The following is a 13,025-nucleotide window of genomic DNA, read 5'->3' as shown; positions in this document are numbered from 1 at the left end:
GTTTTCAACAATTTACCATTTAATAACCAAGATTTTCTTTTTACAAATGCAAATCATTTCAGGCCGTATCTGCCCTGCTGTCCAGCGTCTCCCTGCCTGCTTCCCTGAACCCCAAACCTGAGCCGGTTTTACCCCCCTCTGGCCCACGCTCCAGCCTGTCGACCCGCCCCTTCGCACCAGCTTCCTGCTCCCGTCAGCCTGACCCTCACGAGGACTGGGCGGTGGCGCGACAGTGGGACTGGGGCGCTTACTTGAGTCCTGAAAGTAGATGTCGTTGCCGTTGTAGGCGTTCCTCAGCTTGTTGGTCATCACCCTCAGGGCCATGATCTGCTGGCGGATGACGGTGTCTGGCCGAGTGATGTCCACGCTGACCTCCGGGTTGTTGACCTGGCCGGTCAGGCCGTCCCTCTGCACCTCCGGGAAATACCTTTTGGACAGAGACGGCGGCAACATGAGCGCGGCGGAGCTCGGCCTTCAGATGGCTCGGCTGCCTGCATTCCTCATCAGGAAGCCGCAGCCATGTGAGACTCGCCGTCACACAACAGGGATTGTCCCCAGATGAAGGCTCGAGGCGACGAGGAAGAGCGAACATGAGTGCAGAGGGTGAGGTCGGACCCTATCACACGCTGAAGAAGGGTGTTATTGTCTTGGCAAGAGGAGCACGCTCACGTCGGAGGGAGCAGTGACACGGGATCAGGAGAAAGCCCCGCTAACACAACACAACAAAGCCCCTAACACAACTCCAGAAGTCAGCCGAGAATTCCGACTGTACTGCGTTGGAGCCCGAACCATCTGATCCCGGGATTAGACGGATTACGGCAGAGCCGCCGGAGTAGACTTCTGAGGAATGTCCTTTAGATTAGCCTGGCCCCGAGTTACCTGCCCCTGGTGTGCCCGTTCCAGCATTCCTCCTCCGTAAGGTTCCCAAGCGAACTCCGCTCGCCCGCGCACAAGTCCTCCGGCAGCCGCGACCAGAACTTCCTGGAACCTTTCAGTTTCTCTTTGATGTCAACCACCTGGGGAGACAAAGGAGAAGGCCGAGTCACGAAAGGCCACGGTGGCAGCAGACCACATGATCAGCTGAGCGACAGCCACTGGGGATGACACTTGCTCATGCATCCTCTGACCCCTGCAGTCCAGTATACTCGGTGCACAAGTCCCAGATAGACTTGGCAAACTGATATTCCAAACTTGACTTGTGGGACCAAGTGTTGATGAACTGGGACGACATGGAAAATGACTTGGTCACCTGAGAAGACTGAAACTGACTTGGTATACGAACAAGTGAGCAAGGTCCGAGATGGACTTCATGGATGGACTCCTAAACTGACTTGGCATGCTAGTGACTCGGTAAACTGACATTCCATCTGGTCCAGATGAGAGGTGAAAACCACAAAGCAGATTTGGGCCCAAGAAAGTTTCAAAAAGACTTATAGAGGATATTAGGATCCGATTAACATTCAGAAAAATACTTGGTAAACAAGGAAGCCCAAAACAAGCTTGGCAGCTGGGGAAGTTAGCAGACGTGGTAAAGAGAACAAGTCTCTTTCTAAGGGAAACAAGGAAATCCACAGCTGACTGGTGTCGACTTGTTTAACTGGACTGTTTTCTGGGAAGTGGGGACTAGGCTCTGGAAACAATGTAAACATATCACGTGACAATCTAGAAAATCTGAAACAGACTCTCCAGAGGAGACTTGGTCGACTAGAATAATGAGAAAGACTAGGTAAATATGGAATGTCTGAGGAACTCAGAGGCTGGACACAGACTTGGCAAACTAGGGGTCCAAAAATGACTGGAAACCTCAGAGCGAAACAGACAGGAAGACCAGAGTAGACTTGGTGAGCTTGTGTTTCAAAATAGACTTGGAGAAATGTACACGGCAACCGAGAGAATTCTCGATAAATAAGCAGGTCCAAATCAATTTTGGTAAACCAGGAAGCGTGACACAGACTTGGCAAATTAATAATCCAAAAAAAAAAAAAGGACTTGGCAAACCAGCGAGACCAAAAGAGTCTTGGCCAAGCAGGGAGAGGCCCAAAATTGTGTTTGGTAGCAAAGAAGTTCAGAACCAACTTGGTTGACCTCCGACTTGCAAAACAGACTCGGTAAATAAGCAAGTCCTAAATGATCCTGGTAGCACGGGCAGGCCAGACACAGACTTGGCAGATCGAGTGTCAAAATAAAGACCGCAATAGACTTGGCGGACCAGGAAGCCTGCAGCAGACTTGCTCAAGTCCTATGACCAATAGTACTTGGTTAAGACCTGGGAAACTCATAAATGGCACATAAATCTGAAATGGACCTGAGCTCAAGATCAAGAACTGACATGAAAATGACGAGTCTGAAAGTGACTTGATAAACAGGGGGTCCAAGGTGGACTTGGTTGACCACCGACTTGCAAAGCAGACTTGGTAAGTAAGGAAATCCTAAATAATCTCGGGCGCACAGGACTTGACAAAAGACTGCAAGCCTGTCCGACTGAAATAGACTTGGTAAAACAGGAAGTCTCCAGTCGACTTGGTGAGGCAATATAACCGGAAAGACTTGCTAGAGACTTGGGAAACAAACAAAAGTCAATACATCTGAAACAGACTTGGGGAACTATTGAGCTGTTCAAGGTCAAGAATCGCGGTGGAATACTACAAGTCCAAGTCCAGTGCCGACAAGTCATTTTCCGAAAAGGGACTTGGTCATCTGATCAGGACGAGGCGGACACGTGATGCGTCCCCCACAGTTCCAGGAGGAGGAATTGGAATTCCCTGTCAGGTGATAAAAGGATGAACGCGACGGGAGCCGGAGTGGGCCGTTGCAAATCTCTCCTTTGAGTGCATGAAGTTTTCTTGCGTCAGACGCAGCGAGGGCAGCTTCTCGGGCCGCAATCATCGGCGCCTGAATGTGGCGCCATGTGACCTGGCCAGATAGGGGTGCCGAGCCCGTCCGGGTCCAATCTCCCATCAAACACAGGGAATTTGCCACGTGTGAGCGGCGCCCCGCAGAAGGCTGGGGAGCAGCCGGCTGGCCCCATTATCTGTCTCCGTCTGAGTTGCTGCTGGCCGACGTGAAATTGTGGTGAACCTGAGCAGAACTTGAAAGGTGCTGCGGCGGCGGTGTGGGCCTCCACGCTGCTTTTGATGTGTTAATCCTGTCACAGAGATGGCGAGCGGCTCTGATGCTGCCCACGGGGCCCGGGCTCGGCGCGGCAGATTGAGACTGGCGCGGTCCCACTCGAACGTGGATGAACGAGGAGGCGCTTCGGCATCTGCAGGGGAATCTGACCGAGAGCCAGGTCGCAAAGGGAGGAGACACTTTTGGGGCGACGGAATTCCTGTGACATAACTTGGGATTAAAAATGAGACCGAGAAAAACACTGCGACTCATCAGTCCGACTTCAGAGCCTGCCGGGTCAAAAACAGCGGCTGAGGCACAGAGGGCGACCTGGAGGACGGGTCACATGACCCGGATTCTCAAGTCTCCACGGGTCACTTTTGCCTTTGTTTGACGACTTTTGATCTGCACCTTCAGACAATACTTTACTACTTTATTGTGTATTCATTTGTTCATGAAAAATATAATAAACATGCTGTTTTACTTTTTCAACATGTTTATTCAGTTTAGCTTCTGTGATCTAACTACTGATGAATTGAATACATTTGAATTCATGATTTACTTTTTAGTTTGTGACTGCCTTTTTAACCTCACAATATAAACTTATATGCCTTTTCAAGTTCAAATGGATTGTCCTGAGCTCAATAAAACCAAAACACATAAATCATATGAATAAATAAATACAGTTGGATGCGGAACAAACGTAAAACAGAAACACAAAACTACAAGTTTAAATATAAATCACTGAGTTGAGATTTCATGAAGCCATTTTAACCACAGTAAACAAGCAATTTGAGTTTTTTTTCGCTTCTGATTCATCGTCTACTTGCAGCACTGAACAGCCAAGTTCGTGACAGTTGTTTTCCTGCTTCCACCGACAGCACTTGAAGCCGCTCTGACTCGCAGCCGTTGTTCACTATGACCGTTCACTGCCAACGAGCAGCCGCCACGGCTCCTCGCCCTTTTGACCGCACTTGCCCGGTAGATGGCGCGCTTTACAAATCTCTACACCACTTTAAGATTGAACTTTCAGCGCCATCTGTTGGCCTCAGAACGACACTTCAGTAGTCCTCTAACACTGCACCATAAAGTCCAGTGGTGGCCATAAGTTTTGAGACCGACACAAACATGACATTTTCACAAAGTTTTCAGGTTTCTGCCAGATGTTTCTATGGTACAATGACATACCACTAGAAGCATTTCACAAGTATCAACAGCTTTTATTGAGGGTGACATGCAACAGGTCAATATTTGCAGCGTTGACCCTTCTTTTTCAGGCATGCTGTCCATCAACTGCTGAACCAAATCCAGACTGATGGCCGTCCATTCTTGCATCATCGATGCTTGGAGTTTGTCAGAATTCGTGGGGTTTTGATTGTCCACCCGCCTCTTGAGGATCGACCACAAGTTCTCAATGGGATTAAGATCTGGAGAGGTTTGCTCAGAGATGGCAGCAGGCAGGTGTGAGTGCACCTGCACGCACACTTTTGGAGGAAGGCCTGGTGTCAAGGAGGGCAGCAGAGAAGCCACTTCTCTCCAGCAGAAACGTCAGGGACAGACTGATATTCTGCAGAGGTTAGAAGGACTGGACTGCTGAGGACTGGGCTAAAGTCATGCTCTCCGATTGTCTGGAGGAAGACGAGGTGAGCGGCACCATCGGTCGTGTCTCATGCCAACAGTGAAGCATTCATGTGTGGGGTCGCTTTTCGGTGGAGGGAGGGGGCTCTCTCACAATAAAAACCTAAGACCCAGAAGGAACAGACCACGTGAAAATGCGTCAGCCTCCAAACATTTGGCTGGACTGTACACACTTCAGTATTCTGCTGCACACTCCATTTAACAAGGTCGCTCAAGTTATAACAATATCCTGATGTTGATTTGTGCTTCTGGATTCAGTTCAGCGTGGTGTTTATTATAGGCATCCGTATTACTCACAGAAGAAGAGGTGAATAATCGGCACTAAGAGGTGTTAAAAAAGAAAAAAGAAAAGGAAAGTAAATGACAGATACGCTACGATACGAAAAAATAATGTACAATAATTAGAGTTCATCATGCAACAGTTCGTCATGCAGAGCGACTTCAGCTCAGTGTCAGTTTCAGTGTATCTTCCCACAGCAGCCACAATAACTACATACCACAGATTTCAAGATTCAGTCTCCTTTAAAAAGTCAATAAAGAAAAAAACTGAAGGACCCGTAGAGGCGTGTTATACTTCTGTTATTTTGAATTGCTATATTGAGCTTAAGTGCCTCTGTGAGACCGCCTTGCTTTATTTCAGAATGTTATGTATTTAACTGGATCCCTGTACGAGATTATTTGACTTGAAAACAGCCTTATTTTATTGATTTCACTGTATTGCTGTATTGGTTTTACATGTTTGAAGACAGCCTTATTTTATCTGTCATGCACTACAATTTTTTCACATCCTAGAACTCAAATTCTTTGTCAGGAGACCTTGAGCAGATATGACATAAAAACGCAATTGATTCGATTAATAACAAAATCCTGTAATTAATTCCATTATTTCTTTTAATCGGCACTAAAAACGACATGAAGAAAAAAAGTGTCGCTCGGAACTGTAACGTGGAACTATGACCACGAGATGTCAGTGTTAGTCAGTGTGTAGCTGTGTTTATTCCACTCCGTTTAATGATGATTTTCTTGTTATGAAGACGGACGTCGAGTGATCAGGCAACCACGTGACCAAAACGAGAGCCATTTAAAACGCCCAGCCGAGTCTCGAAGAGCTTCGGAAATACCATAAAAGTGTTATATTTCAGCAGAGGAATTGGTTTAACTTACTATTTGTTTATTAATGAACAAACTCATCCTGATGTTTTTATGTTTCCCTAAAATCCATTTCAGCACTGTCACTGAGCAAAAGCAATAAAGAAAATAAAAAGAGAGTTAGTCAAATAAAATGAAATTAAAACCCCGCCTCGATATGGTGATGTGAAGACGTGTGACGGTTGAGAATACTCTGGCCCTCAGGACGATGCCACGACACTCGGGCTGCGGTGTTTCCCACCACTGATTTAGCAAGTCCCGAGTCTTCAGTCCAGACGCTCAGGGAAGCTCTGTTCTGATTTGATCCTTGATACACAGAGGACAGCTGGCCTTTAAAAGCCGGGCTCTTCCTGGAGACGCGAGCAGCCGCTCTGCCGCCTGTCACCAGGCATGAACTCACGGTGCCTCCCTCTCCTGCTATTGTTCCTGCCTGCGCCGGCAGCTCGCCTCCCTTTGGTCTGTCAGCCTCTCAACCTAAGTGGAAGAGAAGGTTTCACGTCCACCTGACCTGGGATTTCAAACCACCGCCGTCATTCCCAGTCTTTATGAGCGGAGCGGAGCGCGGCGGCCGCTGGCGAACTGTCCGCCCACACCTCCTCGACTCATCCGGCCTTCATCCACATGAGCAGCGCCGCCATGTCGGCAGAGCTGCATGCAAATCACCGGAGATCAAGTCTCAACTCCAGGTTGACCAAGTCTCTCGAGGCCACTCCAGCAAGGCGCTACTGCCGTAAAGCTAAAAACAAAGACTCTGACTTGAGCTGAGGAAGTACACGATTATAAACAACTCACAACCTGGGTTCAACATCTGTCACTAAAACAGAGTAGGAACCACACGTTTGCCCTTGAATCACGTTGGTAGTCGCTAACATGTGGTTGTTCACTTTGTTGGTAAGTTGTAACTGAGCTAGTTCCTGCACATCTGCTCCATATCTCAGCATCTCGCTATCTCAGTGTTTAGCTCATGTCTAGTTACCGATTATATCTTAGCTTGTTAGCAGCTACTCCTTGTATCTTAGCTTATTAGCATTCTCCTTCACGTTTAGCCATTGAAGCTAGGCTTGCAAGCTGAATCCAAGATGGCTTCTCAAACGTAAACAGGAAGAGGAAGTGTTGGATCAATGAAACACGTTTCCTGCGGGTTCTAGTTTCAATCATCCCCGGGTTCGACTTCCCACTTCCGAGCTACCAGGAACGCAGCATTACTTTGTACACTTGTAGTGTCATAGCTAAATACCGTACACCTGTTTCATTGCATCCAAGTTATCTTACATTGTTTCCCTGCTGTACCTTATCTTGGTACAAGGTTACTCATCATGGATTTGGCTCGCTAGCAGTTAGCACCTACTATCTGATCTTACCAGCTGTCAACTACTAAATTTACTGTCAGAATTTATTTTATTTTTAAAATTTTTTACCAGATTTTTCGTCGTAAATTTCAGCCTACTAGCAGTGAAAAGTAGTTAATTTGCGATATTAGCTTGTTAGCTGTGATATCTTGGCTTGTGAGATGAAGTATATTAGCTTTAAAGCCCGTCTGTTCTTGAAGTTTACTTGCTGTATCATATTTTGTCAGTGTCTTGCTGCGTTCCAGTTATGTCACAGCTGAGTCCAGCTAGTTCCAGTTATCTAAATACGAAAACAAGATGGCGACACCGCTCTTCACATGACGTATCTTAGCATGCTAGTTTCGATGCATTTAATAGTTCAGCTCATGAACTGTCAACGCATCGTACCGTCGCTTGCTAACTCTTACAGTATGACTTTGTTTTGCATCTTGTTAGAAGTTTATCGGTCGCAGTAGCTTCACACTCTTCATCCAGTTTCTTGGCCCCGAGCGGCTAATCTGTTGATAGCTGTTTAGCCGAGCCTGTTAGCAGTTAGCACTGGTATCTTAGCTTGTTAGCAGTAAACCTGTTGGTGCATAATATAACCACATCCCGAACTTCAATGTGTCCAAGGAATTCAAGCGTTTAAATAAAAGCAAAACAAACTAATCTACTACATATAAAAACAGTTTTAGTTTAGGTTTAAACTCTTGTTTTATGGTGTTACACAAACTAACAAGGTCATTTTGGGCCACAGTCAATGCTAAAAAAGATTTTTAAATGAAAATAAAACTCTCCAACCTCTGTCCTCGATGAACTCTGCAGCTTGGAGCTGCTCGCCTCCAAACATTTTAGGCTCCGAGCGTCGACACATCATGGACTTTCCAGGATTCCCCTCTCTAGCTGGCAGTGAGCTGGAGGAGCCAAGCCTCCAGTAAACATGCATTATAGCTGCCATTAATGAGACATTACCTGCCCAATTAAAACGCGCAGGGCGCTTTATAAGCACCAGATAATATTTATCCCGAGCAGAAGCAACGCAGGGCTCAAACAGACGGCTGGGAATGTTTGCGGAGAATAATGACATTCCAAAGTCGTCGGTACGAGAGGCAGAGATAAAAGCTAGCTGGTCGGTGTTTACACAGGAAACAAAGTCATTTCCATATCATCCAGGTATGTGTGGCGGCGCTCGGATGTAAACAGCCAGGGAGGAGAGCGCCACCTTTTCGCTGCATTTTAAGCCACTGATGTTTATGATGCCCTTTCCAACGCTCAGATCCAAAGCTGACGTGTCGGCCGCTTTGAAGCGGCTGTCGCACTTCTGGCGGCGGCACAATGTCGGAAGCCTGCGAGGGCTTATCAGGTTACGCTGTGATGCAACGGCGGCTATCAGGCCTTCAATCATCATATCAAAAGAGAAATGTGCGGATGGAACGTTAATAACCTGGCGCGGCCGCGTCGTCTTTGTCTGTTCTTCAAAAGTCATCCAACACTTCCTGGTGCGGACTTTTCCAGTCTAATCATAGCGCAGGCAGCAGGTCTGGCCACCAAACCACCAGGGGCAGAAAACTCCTGGACTTGTTTTCTCTGGCATCTGCTCCAGCCGTCTGTGCTAAAATAGTTTTTCATTTGAGTCCAGCGCACTATTCTTCTCGCGTCTGAATTTAACAGAGGTCAGCGCCTCGGTTGGGCTCATACCGGACCTGCGCCAGGCCAGAAGTCTCCTCCTGCCCGGTGACCACGTTGAGGACAGAAGAGAGCGTTTCTCACAGGCACCAAGGCCGCAGTATGTTAAACCATAGCCTCCTCTGATGCTGGGCGACCTCAACATTGGCGGTCCAGCTGATCTCAGCGCGCGGGGCAACGACGTGGTCATGCAGCGTGGGGTATCATCTGCTGCAGAAAGGTGGTATTTTTAAACTAAACCAGGAATGTACAGGAAATATGAAACCTTAGCGAGAAACTGATGAATTCCATCCTTCTAAATAAAGACACTCTGATGTTCAAGCGTGTGGTTTCAGTTGGGGTCACGAAATAGTGGACCAGATCCTCACTCTCAGCAGGAGTTTCAGAAGGTGTCAGGAAGTCGCTCAGGATCTTGGCTTTGCTTAGCTCAGAAGATGTGGTCCTGATGGCCGCATCTGATCAGAGAAGGATCGGTTCTCGTAGAGTGGCAGCTCCTGGATGGGTCTCTCACGAGAGAGACCTGGGACAGGGGTCGGTGCAGCATCCTCAGAAAGAGCTGAGCCACAAGACAAAGATCTCCTTTCACCACTGCGTCTCACCTGAGGTCTCACGTTTTGGGGCGCAACCGAACCAACAAGATGAGAAGATACAAGCAGCCAAAACAGCAAAATACCAAGTTCAGTTTAACGCAGATGACACCTATTCACATATACTGTTGCACAAACACGTGGAGGACAGAGGAGAGACACAACCTCACCACCGAGAGGTTTGGCCCCTGGAACCTATCCTGCCTTGGACCTTCGATCTAGAATGAGGTGAGACTGACAGAGTGACCCAACAGATTCCTCCCTTCAGTAGTGAATCTATTGGCAAAGAAAAACACTTTGAGCGGTTCAAAAACAGCAGCTTGACCAGTTGCCTCCATGTTTTCTTACGTTACTTAACGCCACTCGAGTAGTGACCTTCCCCAGGTTAAGAAAGAAGGTCAGTCTGCTTGTCCGACTGTAGCTCTTGATCTACAGTAGAAGTCTATTTAAGTCCATCAGATTCTTCTCTGATTCTCTGTGTCTTTTGTCACGACGTTGACATACCTGACTTTCAAATTCTGCGTAAACAAGTGGGATCTCTCGTTCCATCCGAACCTCATCAGAAGCCAAGACACACCCCCTTGAGGAACAAGTCGGCCACAGCAGTGGCTTCCCTTCAAAACGTGTCAGTCGACCGGAACAAATCTGAGCATCCAGTGGTGGCTCTTGTGTGTGTGTTCGCCACGATGTGTCAAACACTGCCCGACGTGCTGCGGCCCCTCTTGCTTCGCTCGATTACCGCTGGTTATGTTCCATTACAGACAGAAGACGTGTCGGCGCCATGTGACCGGCTCCCTAAAAGCATCAGGTGACAGCTGGACGCGTGACAGACCCATTATTATGGTAACAAACTGCATCCAAACATGATCTTCGCAAGTCTGCTCCACAGGCCATGTTCAGAAAATACCAATCCTAACTGGAGAGAAGCGGACGACGAGACGGCGGACATTAAAAAGCAATTGCTCTCCCAACACTCGTCACCGATTCTTAAACTGCAGCCTTGAATAAATACCGTAGTGCGCTTGGTAATTGCTCCTGTGGGCTCAAGAGCCGTGGAAATACATTCAGTTTGGTTATGTGATGCCTTCATCTTCAAGGAAGAGGAACAGCAGGTGCATTCAAAGAGATCCAAATGAACCGCGGCACATGGGACTCGCTAGTCACGTGACTGAATGGAGGAGCGGAAGACAGCGAAACGGAGCGGTGTATAGGTGGGAACAAAGCTGAGTCGCAGCTCTTAGTTCACCAGGAGTCGCACATTAAGACATCACCGTCGTCCTTTCAAAAGTACTAGACTGAACGTCACGTCGTGTTTCTTCGTTCTACGGTTGGAGCGGAGGAAGCGTCCGCACTGGTCGCTGGAGAACATCCCAGCTAGGAGTCGCTGGACCATAATCTTAACCTCTACAGGAGACCTTTCTGTGCAGGTCTACCTCATCGAAATGGCTCGAGTTGAACACCAAAGAAGCAACTTCTGCTGAGTCGGCTGTTCGACTGACCGTCTGAGGTCCATCAGCATGGTCCAGTGACGGGGCTCAGCAGGGAACGAGGCCATTCAGAGGGAGCTTGATGTGAAGAGGACTCTGCAGATCCAACAGGATCATGAAGAGGGTCACGACAGCAGTTGAACCATGCCGTTTGGACTGGAGTTCACTCTGCCACAATGGAGAGTGCCACTGCTTCAACACAGGAAACAAGCTGCCGCGCTCAAATTCCACCACAGACAGTCACCGGAACAGGCGTCCAGATTCATCAGGTTGTATTGGCAGCTCTTTCCCGCCGCGCTCTCGCTCAAAGGAACGAGCGAGAAGCTGATTCCAGCTCGATACAATTCAGATTCACAAGTCCAACTCTCTTTCTTCAGACCATCCTCTGAAGCCACGCCCCCTGAGTCTTGTTTAGACTGGGTCAGATGGACCGCGTACCCGGGCCGGAACCACTCACGGATCAGTTCCTCGGGATGGAGCAAGTCACAAAATCCACGGTTCAGCTCAGAAGGGGATTTTTGAGGTCACAGTTTGGTGTAGTTTGTGTCCATGATACTTCATATCCCAAAAATCCACGCAAACATTCTGTCTTTAAATCAAATATAGAACATCTTGTCGCAAAAATACAAAAAAACTGAGACAGTTCATCATGTCAACTGGTTGCGGACGACCTGGCATGGACAGCACGAGTCACAGTTCTATGCTCCAAGTTTCTTCCCGTCTCATCCTGCGTATCCATGTCATCAGAACTGATTCAAAGAAAAAGCTTTGGTATTTGTTCCTAAACTGGTCCGTCCCAAACAAGTTCTGCATGTCTTTGGATTGGGGGAGGAAACTGGAGTGCACGGAGGAATCCGTCACAATGAGAGAGGGCACAATCCATCAGAACCACAGACTGGATTTGAATCCGTCGATGTCAACATCCCTCCAGAAGAGGGAGCCTGTTGGGGATGACGGACCTCTTTGCTCCAGCTGCTGCCTCCACGACCCAAACCAAGCAAATCTGGGCGCAGCATTTGAAAGTACTTACGGGGGCCACTCACAATATGCTTCATCACGGCGAACGGCGAGCGCTGATCCCAGGGTGCGAGAATAATGACAGAATCCTGATGAAAGAGTGGGCCCAGGGCTACTCCACCAGAAGTTGGCGAAGGAGCGATGATGAAAGCGGAGCTTCGCTCTGTGGAGAGCGGAGCAATCATCTGCAGGCTGGCGCGCTCTCCTCCGCTCCCCGTGTTCCCCAGAGAGGCAGCGGCCCGGGGTGTAATGGGGCCAGCGTGCCTCATTAACGTATGGACAGATATGAAGAGCAGGAGTCTTTGTGGCAACCACGAGTCTAACCACGGACTTTAGTGAAATCGCTGACCTTTGTTGTGAAAAACGATGTCGGGTTTGTCGCTGCTGGCCGACAAGTCCAGAACACACTGTTGGAAATGGCTACATGGAACATAATTGGGCTGTAACTTCAAAAACAATCCTTTATGGCGGCGGCGGCGGCTCAGAGGCAAATGTTAAACGCCGCTCTTTCTACAGGGTTCAGATGGTAAAGATGTATTTGTTCAACTGCATGTCGAGAGAATCCAGGGTGGGAGACACACAGAGCCACCTGACCGCACCATGACTGGATTCACCACTCCAAACACTGGCCATTACATAAGCAGGGGCCGTCGGAGCTTCTGAAACTGCTTCTGCATTTTTCAATACGACCGCGTCTCATCTGCATGGCCTTCTTCAAACCTTCGTCTGGGTTCAATGAGGTGGAAAGAGCTTTTCAAGAGCGCCGGCCCTCTGCAGATGAATACGAGCGGCGGAGGCTGGTGGGGCAGATGCAGAGGAACAGCAGGGGTCGAGCGCGGTCCTGCTCAAGGAGAGTGCACGGAGGGAAGCGTCTTCTTCAGGGGAGCTCGACATAGTTTACACAAGCGGACGGGTTTAACTCGCTTTTTAAGGTGAGTTGATCAGAGGCGGTGTCAAGGAGGTTTGCAGAAATAAACGTCTGCGTCACTAGTCGAGCTCAATTTGGCCTCCACTGATATTTGGAG

General features: G+C 48.4%; 1 protein-coding gene across 3 annotated transcripts in view; it reads right to left on the bottom strand.

Annotated features, from left to right (window-relative positions):
• The window catches only part of LOC128765710 (glypican-6-like), a 93,030-nt gene that overhangs the window by 2,974 nt on the left and 77,031 nt on the right, over positions 1-13,025 (bottom strand). For all 3 annotated transcript variants that reach the window (XM_053876699.1, XM_053876700.1, XM_053876701.1), the window contains 2 exons: positions 880-1,016; positions 252-427 (listed from right to left, as the gene is read on the bottom strand). In XM_053876699.1, coding sequence (XP_053732674.1) covers positions 252-427; positions 880-1,016 — 313 coding nt within the window. The remainder of the gene's footprint in view (positions 1-251; positions 428-879; positions 1,017-13,025) is intronic.

The sequence above is a fragment of the Synchiropus splendidus genome, chromosome 10 (assembly GCF_027744825.2).
Source record: "Synchiropus splendidus isolate RoL2022-P1 chromosome 10, RoL_Sspl_1.0, whole genome shotgun sequence".
In the NCBI taxonomy this organism is placed as follows: Eukaryota; Metazoa; Chordata; class Actinopteri; order Syngnathiformes; family Callionymidae; genus Synchiropus; species Synchiropus splendidus.
The sequence above is the reverse complement of the archived record's forward strand: the minus strand, read 5'-3'. Positions and strand labels throughout refer to the sequence as shown.